At 52.5% G+C, this 13,402-nt stretch overlaps 1 protein-coding gene across 1 annotated transcript; it reads left to right on the top strand.

Annotated features, from left to right (window-relative positions):
* Window positions 1-2,874: 2,874 nt before the first annotated feature.
* On the top strand, window positions 2,875-11,002 carry LOC110469780 (fatty-acid amide hydrolase 1). Its single transcript, XM_021528876.4, has 15 exons — window positions 2,875-3,104; window positions 4,087-4,200; window positions 4,887-5,030; window positions 5,330-5,463; window positions 6,439-6,645; window positions 7,051-7,091; window positions 7,602-7,726; window positions 7,900-8,025; window positions 8,237-8,334; window positions 8,697-8,796; window positions 9,067-9,107; window positions 9,479-9,518; window positions 10,065-10,173; window positions 10,448-10,593; window positions 10,680-11,002. Exons 1-15 carry the CDS (start codon window positions 2,940-2,942, stop codon window positions 10,806-10,808), a joined length of 1,719 nt encoding a protein of 572 aa, XP_021384551.3. The 5' UTR covers window positions 2,875-2,939; the 3' UTR covers window positions 10,809-11,002.
* The last annotated feature ends 2,400 nt before the right edge of the window (window positions 11,003-13,402 follow it).

Consider the following 13,402-nt stretch of genomic DNA (forward strand, 5'->3'; position numbering starts at 1 on the left):
AGAGTCAGGAACCAACAAGGAGAGGAGAAATAAAGCAAGAAGGACTGGTGGCTGTTGTAAATGTAGCTTGGATCTTCTTCCAGAAAGCCAGATACCAGGAAGCAGGTGACTGGCAATTGGAGGCAGGAACAGGTTGTTAACTTCTGGGAAACAGTCTAAAAACAGCAGGGTGAAATGGAAAAACAGAAGTGTGAAATTCCTGGGTGAATAGCAAACAATTTCTTATTTCCTCCTTGGAAATAAGAGTAAATGAAATCAACTGTGGGAGGCCAACAGGAGATGCTGCTTCCCTCCAACACACGGATAAACCATGGGTCTCCCTGTTCCAGAATGCTGGGAGTGCCATAATCAGATTGATTCACACAAGAAATATTTGTGTGAGTACACAGCCATTAGTCACTCCAACATAACCCCTGGCTAAAGGAGCCACAGCATTCCGGATAAACACCACTGTGTTTACCAAGCTCTCGGCACCGCTCTGGTGTCAGGTGAACGAGAACTAGCTGGTCCTTCAGCCCCAGCCAGTCTGGCTGACTGTGTGTGATTTGTCACAGACTGAAGATGACAACTTTATGCCCTTCCTTTGGTAACTGCAGGGTTCCAGCATCTCGGGGGTGTGGTGGCACCCACCCAGTCAGAGCTCTGTGGACACAGGGAGGTATATGAGCCATGGGGAAAGAAGCCTTCACAAATCCAGCAGATCCTTTCATCCTCCCTTAGCCACGGGCTACAGCCCTTCCAAGTAGTGGAGGAGGAGCCAGAGTAGGATCAGTTCCAGCACTCCAAGATTCAAGACCCATTTGCAGTAGCATATGGGCAGCCCTATGGACATAACAGCACAAAAGTGCTCATCTGGCATGGCGACACCAGTGTCCCAAAGGGACATCAGGGTGTCACTGGGCCACAGGCCAGCAGGTGGCTGCCACCCCAGGCCATGGGAAACAAGACCAGACCCATTTTACCTCACTTAGCCAGTCCCAGGCACATTGTCCTGGGCAGGGCATTGCCAGCCACCATCTGCACACACTGGAGCTCCCTGTCCTCTGCCCTGTGTCCTCCACTGGCCCATCTCTGCTGGCAGCTGGGCCACAGCTGGACTGCTGCGTTTTGGGATTTCCCATGCTCTGAATCATCCTCAGCAGAGACCCAAGCCTTACCACTGCCCTGACTGATGCTTCAACCCCACTTATTCACCCCACACACTTCTGCAGGAAAGGGGAGAAGGAGAGTCTCCAGCAGCAGCTCCTGGGGGCGCAGGTGCTCCAGGCATAACTCTCCTGCTTTCTTCCCTTTCACAAACTGAGCTGCAGAAGCTGAAATTTGTTCCTGCATGAGAGATTTTAAGCATGAATGAAATTAGGGGGAAGAAGACTGGAGAAGCACTTCTTCCACAAGAACTAGTTTTAATTTCTGTTTCTCCAAAGTTGCCCACTTTTCTTGTTTTCATGTTGAAAGATCTCAGTGCACATGGTTTTACAAACTGCCAGGGAACAGCCCCATTTTGGCATTGTGCTGCCATAGGGTGAGATTACTGCAGGAGACTGGAGCCTCCAGGGTGAGAAAGAAGGAAAGGGGAGATCGGGATCCCAGGCATCGTGTGCTCTGCCAGCCTTGACCTGATTAAGTCCTCCTGATTCATGGGAAGGGCATTCCTGCCAACCCACTTCTCTCTTGTGAGCCAACTGCAGTGCCCTTGGGAGTTTGCAATCTTGTCTAGCTCTCTGAGCCCCATAATCTGAAAAAGGCCAGGGAGGGGGAAGGAAAAAAAAAAGAAGTTAAAGGAAAAAAAATATGCTGGGAAAACTGCTGTTCTGGCATGTGATTTCCTTGATGCAGATAACAGGCAGCTGCATATTCTCAGAGCAAGAAGACATGGAGTTCATGAGGACTGAGTATATCTGAGGCTTCAAAACTCTTCAGGAAAGAGCCCCAGGACACGGAGTATGCCCAGCACACCCCCAGACACTGTGGATGCACAGCACAGCAGCTCCCTCCAAGGGTGACAGGTTCTGGCACAAGTGGCTCGAGTGCTTCCAGAGGAGCCTTGAGATCCTGAAGACTGAATGAAATAAAGCCAGTGGCCTGAGCAATAGTGCCAGGAAAATCGAGTTTGGGTGCATCTAGCTCCATCACATTTTCTAGCTGAGCATCTAGCCAGGGGTGGCTTGGGACAGCTCATCCTGCTGGGAAGTGAGAAAATAGCCCAGATTCTTCCCAACAGCTTTTTCACAATCCTACGGGCAGTATCTAAACTGGAGAGCTTGAAATATTTTCTGACAGACTTTTGTAAGTCATAGAGGGTTTTTTTTAAAGGACAGACTCCTTGTAGGACTGGCGATGAAGAAATTCTTTTGGAGTTTCCCCCAACGCGGAGTGCAAGGCCGCAGAAGCAGGGATGCCAGGTAGTGCTGCTCGAAGCCGCGGCACTTTGCACAGCACAGGCACACCCGCGCTCGGCCAGCGACAAGCGAACTCCGCTGGGCACAGCCTGCGACATTCATTGTTTCCTTTCCCCACACAGCCCTTGGCTCCAGGAAATGCAGAACAGTCGGGTACCTTTGGGACTCCCCTCCATGCTGCCTTGATCCTGCAAGCCACGACTGTTCCCAGAGGGGCTGAAAAATTACTGCGAGACCGAACCCTCGCGGGGCGAACGGGAAAACCCATAAACCTTATCAGACAGAGACCACCCAGCACAGGGAGGAGCGAGCTGTCATGCAGCGCCTTTTCCTGCTGCCGAGCCTCCCCCGCCTGCCCGCGCTGCGCTCGCACGGCGGCGAGCCGCTTAAATCCCTGTCCGGCTGGGAATCCCGCCCAGGTTTTGGCTCGCTCTCCCACGGCCGGCTGCCCGTGGCCGGCGGGGCGGAGCGGGGCGCGGCGGCTCGGGGCGCCGCTGCCGCTGCCGCTGCCGGTGCCGGTGCCGGTGCCGCGGCCGCGCCATGCGGGTGCCGCTGCCCGCCCTGCTCGGCGGCTCGGCCCTGCTGCTGCTGCTGCTGCGATGGCGGCGGCGCCGGGCGCTCTGGAGGAAGGTGGCGGAGGCGCAGGAGCGGCAGGAGCTCAGCCTGGTGCGGATGGAGGCGGCGGCGCGGCGCTTTCGGGAGCAGGTGAGCGCCGGCACCGCGGCCCCCGCTCCATCCTCGCCTGGGCCCCCTCCCCATCGCTTATCCCGGCCCGCCTGTCAGGTGCTCTCCGGCTCCTTATGCGGACCCGCGGGGATTTAGCGTTGTTATTGCTTTCCCTTTCTCAGTCAAGGTGTGTACCCCTCAGCTGTCGCAGGGATGGGGAGGAAACGCTGGGAGATAACCCCGTGCCGTTATCCCGGTAACAGTCACGGCAGCGGGGAGGGGAAATCCCTGTGTGAAAGCTCCCCGTCGCCGTGGTGGGAGTCAGGCTGGTAGGGGAGGCAGCAGGAAGAGGCGATAAGGGGATGTGTTATCAGCAGAGGCCGAAGTGCAGCCGCCGCTGCAGGGGTAGGGCAGGGATGCGATGGTGCCCGCGGTCCCGGCAGGGAGCAAAGTCGCTCAGGTTCAGAGTCCAGCTCGGACGCGTGGTGATACATTTTTCATGATGTTTCGTAGGTGGTGAAGAAACATCTGCTGACCCAAAAATTACCAGCCATGGTGCTTCCCTGGTTTTTGCACTTCCATGTGCAAATATCTTATAGTGCCAGAAGAAGAACTGGCTCCGGTTCTGGTTTCATTCCTTGATGGAGCCATTTGTATAACCATGACACCCACTCCCACTATAATTCAGCAAGAGCATTGCACTAAGCTGTTTCCCCAGGTCTGACCATGACCTGCCTGAACAAGGCTGTGTGAATGGCTTTATTTTAATTAGTAGGTGCTTGGTGTGACTGGTCTGAACAGGAAGAAGTACTGAGAAAGCCAGGGTTAATATCGGTCCTGAGGGTTTCACACCATGCTCACAGGTGTCAGGTAGAGCAGGATGTGGGCTTGAGGCAGATAACACCCTCAGTGACTAAATGGCAGATATTTTTTGGGTGAGTTACAGAGGGGACCAAGGAGAAAGGAGGAACCCATCAGCTGAAGTAGAAGTGTGACATTGCCTGTTCAACCTTTCCCACAGCATCCTTCCCTGAAGGTGGCCTCCATCCTCTCTCTGCCTCTGCCAGAGCTCTCCAAGAAGCTCCGAGATGGCTCCCTGCCTCTGGACCACGTCTTCTATGCCTATGTGGGCAAGGTGAGGAGCGAGGGCAGGGCAGCTTCTCCCCCATGGCGGGGCTGGCTGTTTTTGGGAGGAGCACAACACAAGGTTCAAACCTGGCTCAAATGCTGCTGAGCTGTCACTGCTCACTGGTTAGTGGTTTTCGGTGAGTGGTTAGAGAGCTGGGCATCTGGCAGCCTTAGCTCTCAGCTTGGTTTGGAGAAAAAAGGAGCAGCAAACAGCATCTGCAGAGCCCGTGCCTCCTCCTGGAAGAGCCCACACCTTCCCTAGGGCAGGTATACCTGTAGGGAAGTGGCAGAGTGCTGCTGTTTGCTCCCCTCCATCTCCAAATGGGTTGTTAAACTTCAAAAAGTCAGTTTTCATGTTCATTCTCTACTTCTGCCCTAATGTTGTGATCACTTCCTGGGTTCCTTCTTAGGGGACTATCATTTATGCCACCCCAGAAGCTCAAACAAGAGAACAGTCTGTGGTATTATCTGAGCTGAGTGCCTCCTTTTAGCACACACAAGCTGATACTATGGCCCCACTGTGTCCATCTTGGAGTTTGGCTTGAAAAGTAGCAGGAAGAGCTGGCCTGATACCCCCTGTGCAGATGGGGAGGAGGAAAAGGGGGAAGAGGCAGGTGTCCTTTGCAGAACAGAGGTCACTGTGCAGCACCATGGGCTGTGACTCACCTGTGGGCTTGTCCTGCTTTCCCCAAGGCCCTCCAAATTGCCACAGAAACCAACTGCATCACGGAGTTTCTGCAGGAAAGCGAGACCCAGCTCCGCAAAGCCAAGCTGATGGAGAAGCAGGGTCTGCTCTATGGCGTGCCTGTCAGCATCAAAGACTCCATCGACTGCCAGGTACCTCCAGCACAATCCCAAAATCCCTGTGGGTTGAAGTTTGGGGAGGGGAGAGCTTTGACCTCAGCACCTGGCTTGACTTTGTGATAGCTGATGTGGAATGGGCTGCCTGGACAGGGGAGGGGCTCTGTCTCTCATGTGAGCCAACAGAAGAGTGTGGTCAGATTTGCCATCAACACACCTTTAAACGTGTGTGTGATGGGTGAGTTCCTGGAGGTGCATTTATGCACTTAAATGCGTATGGGGGCAGGGAGAATTTTAGTCCTCCAACTGGAAACCTCATTGTCCTCTGTTCCCAGGGTCATGATTCCACGTTGGGCTTCATAAAAAACCTCAATAAGCCTGCAGCAGAGGACAGCGTGGTGGTGCAGGTGCTCAAGAGACAGGGGGCAATTCCATTTGTCAAAACCAATGTCCCCCAGTCCCTCATCAGGTAGGTGGGTTCTCCATTCCCTCAGCATAGCAGCTGTGCTCTCTTCCTCCTCTCAAGGGAGGGTTTCTATCTGGTCTCACTATTCTCATTTCCCGCTTCTTTTTATATAACAACACCTGGTCTCCATTCTTTGTGTCTGTAAATTTCACTTTAAAAAGTAAACACATTTACAGTGAGGATAAAAATTATCTCTAGTTCCACATGAAATCAAGAAGCAGAAGGGGAGGAGGAGAGGAGAGAAACTGTTTTTATCTTTTTTAAAATTAACCTCTCAGAGATGGCCCTATTAACTCTAAAATGCCAACACACATTCATGGAAGGGGAAGCTAGTTAAGGTAATGGCCTTAAATTATTCTGTCCCCAAACCTCCTGCTCTATCTGGCAAGACTACTCTTGGTGTCATTCATAGGTGGTGTGCTCAGGTGTGCTCTGCTGGACAGCCACCATTCCAGTGTCTCTGTGTCCTGCCAAGTGAGCTCTGACAAAGCTCCTCTGTGGGTGCCCATTGCCCAAGCCCTTTGAAATGCCTTCCTTAAGGTGATGTGGTAATGGCTGGCCACAGTTCAAAAAAGCCACACAAAGAAGTTGCCCCAAACTTTGCACCGCTTTCTGGGGAATTCCAGTGTCAAATATCTCTGCAGTTGGTATTTGGCCTATGCTCAAGCAGGGGTTCAGCTTTGGGTGACCTGTGGCTCTGGCTACCTGAACAGGAAGACTTTCCAGGAGGGTTGATGTATTTGTGCTGCCAGAGGTTCTCTCTGGAATAGGTTTAATGTCAGTGAAATAATCTGTCAGTGAATTCAGGTCCTGGGATCACCAGGAAAAGGCTCACGGTCTTCATGACCACAGTAAACTATGTCAGTGTAACAACTAGTTTATTACCTCATTGCCTTCTCAAGGTCTTTTAGTGGTGACTGGGCCCCACAGCAGCAGATACCTGAATTCCTCATTTGCAATATGTCTCTCTCTCTTCAGCTATGACTGCAAGAACTTAATCTTTGGTCAGACCCGCAACCCCCTGATGTTCACCAGGACCCCCGGAGGCTCCTCTGGTGGAGAAGGAGCACTTATAGGAGGTGGTGGGTCCATCTTGGGCATTGGGACAGATGTAGGAGGGAGCCTGCGTTTTCCTGCTGCCTTCTGTGGGATCTGTGCAATCAAACCCACAGGGAAGAGGCTCAGGTACTGTGAGAAATGCAGCAGCATCTCTGGGTGACAGCCACGCTACCAACCACTGTGCTGGGATGCTCCTACTCCTGTGGGCAAGGGGAACTTGGGAAGAGCTGGGAAGAGCTCGTTTATCCCTCCTGCCTGGGCAATATCTGAGGCCTATATGGAGGGAAGCATTGGTTCCCCCAGAATGGAGGTGGGGAAGCCTCTTCATCTGCTTGCTGAGGGGATGGTTCTTCCTGACTGACATGGCCTAAATCACTCAGGCTTAGACTTTGTCTCTTGAGCTTTCTCTTGGCCCTTCCTTCAGCCAACGTTCACATCTGCAATTTTAATTAATACTTGCTGCTGCTTAAAGCCTTTCCCTTCAATGAAAACTACTCACTGCTGTATTTTTTGCGTCTCTTTTCTTTACAGCAAAAGAGGAGTAATGGCTGGAGTCGTTGGGCAGAAGGCAGGTAGGAGTTGATGCCTGTCCCCCAGCAGCAGGGCAGGGGTGAGAAGGACCCTCAGCTGGTTATGGAGAACTTTCTCCATCACATTTAGGGAGAAGCAGGTTCCCTTTCAGGGATTTTTATTACATGAGCTGAGAGGAGTTGTTTGTGTAGCATAAACCACAATGCAACCTGTTACCCACAGGGTGTGGCCTTGTCTGTCACTGCTTTGTGAGGGTGGGATTAGCAGTCAAATGTCTGATGTTGTCCTTGTGTTGTGATTGACAAAGCTTTTTGTTTATTTTTTTAGTCATGAAATGGAGATGTCAGGGTGCACATTAATGGATGGCAAGTCAGTCCATAATGATGGACCTGTGGGTGGGAAGGCACTCATGGGCATCCCCTGCCCAGTTCTTAAAGAGGAACTATTGTCAATGCTACATTAAGACAAAACCATGCCAAGAGGACCTGGTTGTGCAGAACATGCCCTTGAAATACCTTCAGCCATGAATGCTCTCTTGTGGTCTCTTCCAGTGGCTGCAGCAGTGGGACCACTGGCAAAAGACGTGGAGAGCCTGGCGCTGTGCCTGCGGGCGCTCCTGTGCAAGGACATGTTCAGCCTGGACACCACAGTGCCACCCCTCCCCTTCAATGAAGAGGTACAGAGCCTCCAAGGGGCCAGAGATCCCCGGGGAGAGCTGCAGGCTGAAAATACCCGACCCACGGGTGGGCACCTGGGCAGAGCCAAGTGCTGCTTGCCAAACTCGCCCCATGGCGTGGGTGTGCTGCTGGCTCCTTGGCACCCTTCCAGCCCATCTCCCTGTCCCTGCAGGTGTATTCCAGCACAAAACCCCTCCGCATAGGCTACTACGAGACCGATTTCTTCACCATGCCCAGCCCGGCCATGAGACGCGCTGTCCGCGAGACCAAGGAGCTCTTGGAGGAGGCTGGCCACACGGTAGGGCCTTGGGGCTGCTTGGACAGGAGGACAAGCCCATCCTGTGTCTTTTGACTCAGTAGTTGTTGCTCAAAGGGCAAACATTGTTTTCAGGGAAGGATGGAGGTTTTCCTGTGGGCTTGTCAGGAAATCCTCGGCCCGCTTCAAGCCCTCGGTGGCTTCTCCCAAACAGTGCCTGTGCCACTGATACCCTCCTCCATTGTCCCTCCAGCTGGTGCCCTTTGAACTCACAAATGTGGACTACGTGATCTTTAACTACTGTGTCAGGGGAATGTTTGCAGATGGAGGCAGCTCCTTTGTCAGGAAATTGTAAGTGTGGCCTGGAATGGTTTGGTGGGATTGGTGCCTGTCTATAGAAATTCTCCCTGGGGTCTGGCTGGACTTGAGATACAGGTAGCAGATATAGTGGATGGAGGTAGTGGCTGGTGGGCATTGGGAGGGGCTTAAGTGATTCAGTACCTTGGTTCTCTTTGGGATTGTTACCAGCCTTGGAAGGAGTCTGGGAGCTGATATTCTGTAAATGCTGTGAGAATCAAGTGTTGTCTAGCAGAATACAGCAAACCTCTTTTTGCCAGTGGGATACACTGTTCAGAGGGGTTGGCCTGGGAAAAGCTGATCTGCTGTGATTGCTTCCTACCACTGCTCAGCTAAATCCCCCCTCTCCCTTTCAGCAAAGGGGAGATGGAGAAAGGAGGCATTGGGCTGTTCTTCTGGCTGGCAAAGGCACCACATTGGCTGAAAACTCTCCTCTCCTGGATTTCCAAACCTTTTGTAAGGTCCATTTCTTTCTAGTGTAGACAGAGTTAAGCTTTATGTGAATAACTTGTCTCTCTTTGCAGTAAGGCTTCCTCATAGAGAAGCCTCTGGGCATTGTTATATGGCTATCATCAGACACATCTCCAAACTGGAGTGATGCTATTTCTGTTCCTTTTCTCCCCACTTTGGGGAAAATCCACTGAAAAAAGAACTTCTATTTGTGACTGAGCTGTCTCAGAGGACAGAGCTGGGATTAATTTTTTTTTTTCACTTTCTCCTGCTTAGGTGCCTCGATTTTCAAGTATCATAAGAAGTATGAAAGAAAAGTGAGTAAATCTCAGACTGAGCAAATGTGTGAGGATTTGTTTTGCAGCAGTGTTTGATACATTACTGATACTGCTGCAGCTGCATGTGTCTGAGAGAATGCAAGGCAGAAAATGCAAGCATAGAAGCAAACAGAGCAATTTGTGTCAACACCATAACCCTGCTGGGTTTGGAAAACTGTTTGGAATTTGAGGGTGGAAATGAAAGCAGTGTCACAGCCTTTTGCTTTGGAAGAGGATGAAGCTTGTGGGAATGAAATATGGTGTTGGCTTCAGCACTGGTTAATGCATCCATCATCCCAAGAGTTAGGGATGCCATAAGGCAGAAAGAAGGTGTGAAAGAAGCCTTTCATTGGGTTTGCTTCCTTTTACAGCACAGTGGATGAAGTCTGGAGCCTTCATCATGAAATCGAGGTGAAGTATTACAGTTTGGGGTTAAATGCTTTTTGTTTGCTTTCTGTCTGGGAACAGTCAGATTCAGCACTCACCAAGGATAGGAGATGATCAGGTCTCTGGGGATGTAAGATGGGAACACATCACTCCTCAACAGATCTCACTTGGATGTGCAAGTTCTCAGCACATTTAAACACATAGGCAAGTTCATGATGCCAAATCACACCTGAATTTTTGACACCTGCATATAAAAATGTAGGTCATCAGACTTGCCTTTATTTCCTTTCTGGTTTTCCAAAAACAAAAACCTATGTCTCAAGTCACCACGTGCCTGTGCACTCAGTCTTTGCCCATCTCCAGTTTACCAGGGAGAGGGTGCTTTGCTGGGAGGAATATTGTCCAGGCAGCAAAGCATTGCTGGCTTTTAGCAGGATCAGGCCTGATGTAGCCTGTTTGCTGCTCCCAGAGAAGAGCCAAGAGCCCAGCTGAATGCCCAAGGAGAGCCTCAGCCGGCAGCTGTGGGACAGTACATCCACCCCACTGACCACCAGCACATTTCCTCCTCAGGACTTCTGCCACCAGTTTGTTTCCCAGTGGCAGAAGCTGAATCTGGATGTGATGCTGTGCCCCATGCTGGGCCCTGCTCTCGGCATCGGCTACCCCGCGAAGCTCTCAGGTAGGGCACTGACAGGGGACCCTGGCTGTGTCCATCAGCAGATTCCTGCTTCCCTCACATCCCCAGCAGCAGGAAGAGCTCAGCTCTTGGCACAGCTGCGACCCAGCCCACGGGGTGCACCTGGAACACCCCCCGGCGCAGCGGGAGCCAAGGGGCCAATTCCCATCCCTCAGCGCCCGAGTCCCAGTGCCAGTGCCCCGTTAGCTGGGGTCCTGCAGAGGGGTGAAGGCTTTCCCTGTGCTGGCTGGCACTGCAAGCTCCCCCTCTCCCCCAGTGGCAGTCAGCTACACCATGCTCTACAACGCCTTGGACTTCCCTGCTGGCGTCGTCCCCGTCACGCTGGTGACGGATGAGGACGAGGAGCAGCTGAAGGGCTACAAGGGATACTACCAGGACTGGTGGGACCGGACCCTGGCGAAGGTGAGCGGTGCCAGGTTCTCCAGGGGCACGAGCTGCCCCTTCCCTTCCTCTGGACGTGCCCGAGCCTCTCCCTGTCTCTGCTCCAGGCTTTCCGTGGCAGTGTGGGGATGCCCGTGGCCGTGCAGTGCGTGGCCTTGCCCTGGCAGGAGGAGCTGTGCCTGCGCTTCATGAAGGAGGTGGAGACCCTCAGCCTGAAGAAGAACAGCTTCTTCTGAGCCTGCTCTGCAGGAGCAGGGTCCCAGCCAACAGCAGCGTGGGCCATCCTTTGGTGTGACCCACAGACTCTTGTTCCCCTCAGTGAGGATGCAGTGGTGGCTGAGCCGGCTGCTGGATTTGGGAGCAAGGCGAGCTCTGATGTGGAGCTCTTCCAATAATTGTCCCAACACAACAACAACTTTTTATTATCTGAGTTATGTCTGTTATTTCCAGTCTGTGTTTGTGTGTGGGGTTGGGGTGGATTTTAATCACCCCAGAGAAATACAAGAATGTCAACTTTCTGTTACAAATGGGGAAACTGGGGCACAGGCACTGGTTCTGTCTGAGATGCTCAGACTACTACTTGGAGTGCTGTAGGAACAGGGATGTTCCCCTCTGTTCTCACCTCCCTGAGGATAAAATCTGGCGTTTTCCGTAGCACAGACCAGCAGTCAGAAGGGAAAACTGAGCCTCCATGCAGACTCTGGCAAGCAGGGATGGAGCTGGCCCACTTCCCACAGGGCTGCTGGCACCCTGCACAGCATGAAGGAGAAACAGTGGAATTGCAGAACAGTTTGTGTTGATAGGGCCCTTAGAGATATCTCTTTCCAATCCCCTTCCACAGGCAGGGACACCTTCCACTAGAACAGGTTGCTCAGAGCCTCACCCATCCAGGTCTTGAACACTGCCAGCAACGAGGCATCCACAGCTTCTCTGGGCAGCCTGTGCCAGGGCCTCACCACCCCCAAGGAAAAATGTCTTATATCTCACCTATATCCACCCCCTTTCAGTTTGAAACCTGTGTTGAGCAGCATGCCAAGATCAGATGGACAGCAGACAGCCTGTCCTGCACATCTTTTCTTCCCATTTGGCCCATGCCAGGTTTTCCAGCAGGATTTTCCAGCCACTGGCAGCCCCTGTTGCTGGGGTTGGCAGCACTGGCTGCTCCCAGCAGGTTTCCAAGGGTGTTCCAAAAGGAATACCACAACGCAAAAGTGTTTTCTCAATGTGGGAGTGCCAAATGCAGATTGTAAAAAAGCTCTGGCAGGATGAATGTTTGGGTTTTTAATATATTGTTGTAGTTTAAACCATGCAAAAGCATGGAGCATTTTCAAGGGCTTGGGGTAGTGTTTATCACAGCCAAGGAGAAAACAGCCCCCAGGAACCCCCCCAATTCTTTATCAGCAGGCTTAGGAGGGAGGGAGCTCCAGGCATCCCATGACTGAATGCAATGTAAAGCCAAACCCTGAAGAGCCTGGGTGGGGTTAGAGGTGCTTTCTTCCCACACAAAATTGCTGGATATGTTTATTTCAAAATTCAAGCCTGGAGGACTTGTCCCAGGGAAGGCAGTGCCACCTGCACCCCTGTTTTCAGAGCCAAGCACCACGTCACTGCTGGTTTGACCACTCTCTCCCTGGCGTGGAGGTGGGCAGGGTGCAGAAGTCCAAACCATGGAGCCACCAGTGAACCCAAACCTGTAATTATTCCTCACTGGAAGCCCTGAGGGAAGACCTCCAGCAAGCCATGCCCATGGGACAGAGCGCCAGGTGAGGCTGGAGCTGCTGGGTGGCTTTGGGGACTTGAGGCTGCCAGCTGCAGGCTGCTCCCAGCCCAGCCTGGGCAGCAAGGTGTTGGTGTGAGTGGCAGCACTGAAGCACTGAAGGCTGGGATGGGGCAGTGAAGCCCAGTCAGTGGGGAGAGGTTTGTGACATCCCCACTGAGCTGTTTGGCTCATTTTGCTGCCTGACCTGTCCAAAGAGGGAGGATCCTCCTCAGTTTTCCTGTCAGCAGTTTCTCTGCAAGGTCTCGCGTCTTCCTCAAGCTTCCTCCCTGCTGCCACAGCAATAATCCCACAGGACATGTAACAGGCAAGGAAGTAACATGATATATCAGCACAACCACTGGCTTCAGTTCCCAAACGAGACCCCTCCACCAGAGAGCAATGGTTACTCTGGACACTCTCCCCTTACAAGCTGTGCTGCCCTGCTGACTGGAGCAGAGCCAGCATCTCTCCAGAAGTAGGGGGGTTTGCCTTGCCTCTTGGCAATGAGCTCTCAGAGGCACCCCCTGTCCCTTCCCTGGGGGCTTGCAGGTGTTTGAGAACTGAGAGAAGCTTAATTTTTTCAGCCTTTCCTTTTCACACTAAGCCACAGAACCGCCCTGGGCAGGGGAGCAGCCATGGCAAGGGGCAGCTGGTGAGACTACATGGTCCAGCTCCTTTGCATTCTGCTGTCTGCAGGCTGGGTTAGAAACAGGAGAGCAGGCTCTGGATCCGTCAGAGGGGATTTTCCAAAAGTGCTTGCCCTCTGATTCAGGTTGCCAAAATGCTTTTCAAAGGGACTTTTCTTGAAAATGATACAGAGCAGTCACTCCTTGAAGGCACCTTCAGAGAGCTCCTTCCACACTGCATTTCCAGAGCCACTGTTGCACCTTCATTCACTTGGTTCTCCTGAGCTCCCATCTCTCCACAGGGACACTTCGGTTCCCTACACAAGGATCCCCAGGACAAGCAGAATTAAGTTTTCCCAGGCCCACAGGGCTGCAGGTGATGCTGCCTGAGGGATGGGGATGATGGCTGAGCACTGCTTGCTAGTGGGCTTAAGCATTCATTAAT

The sequence above is a fragment of the Lonchura striata genome, chromosome 8, assembly GCF_050655825.1.
Source record: "Lonchura striata isolate lonStrDom1 chromosome 8, ASM5065582v1, whole genome shotgun sequence".
NCBI classification, from domain to species: domain Eukaryota; kingdom Metazoa; phylum Chordata; class Aves; order Passeriformes; family Estrildidae; genus Lonchura; species Lonchura striata.

Coding starts and splice junctions, on each gene's coding strand:
- LOC110469780 (XM_021528876.4), top strand. CDS start 2,940: ATGCGGGTGCCGCTGCCCGCCCTGCTCGGCGGCTCGGCCCTGCTGCTG. Junction 7,092..7,601: donor AGTCGTTGGGCAGAAGGCAG/GTAGGAGTTGAT, acceptor GGTCTCTTCCAG/TGGCTGCAGCAGTGGGACCA. Junction 8,797..9,066: donor CCTGGATTTCCAAACCTTTT/GTAAGGTCCATT, acceptor TCTCCTGCTTAG/GTGCCTCGATTTTCAAGTAT.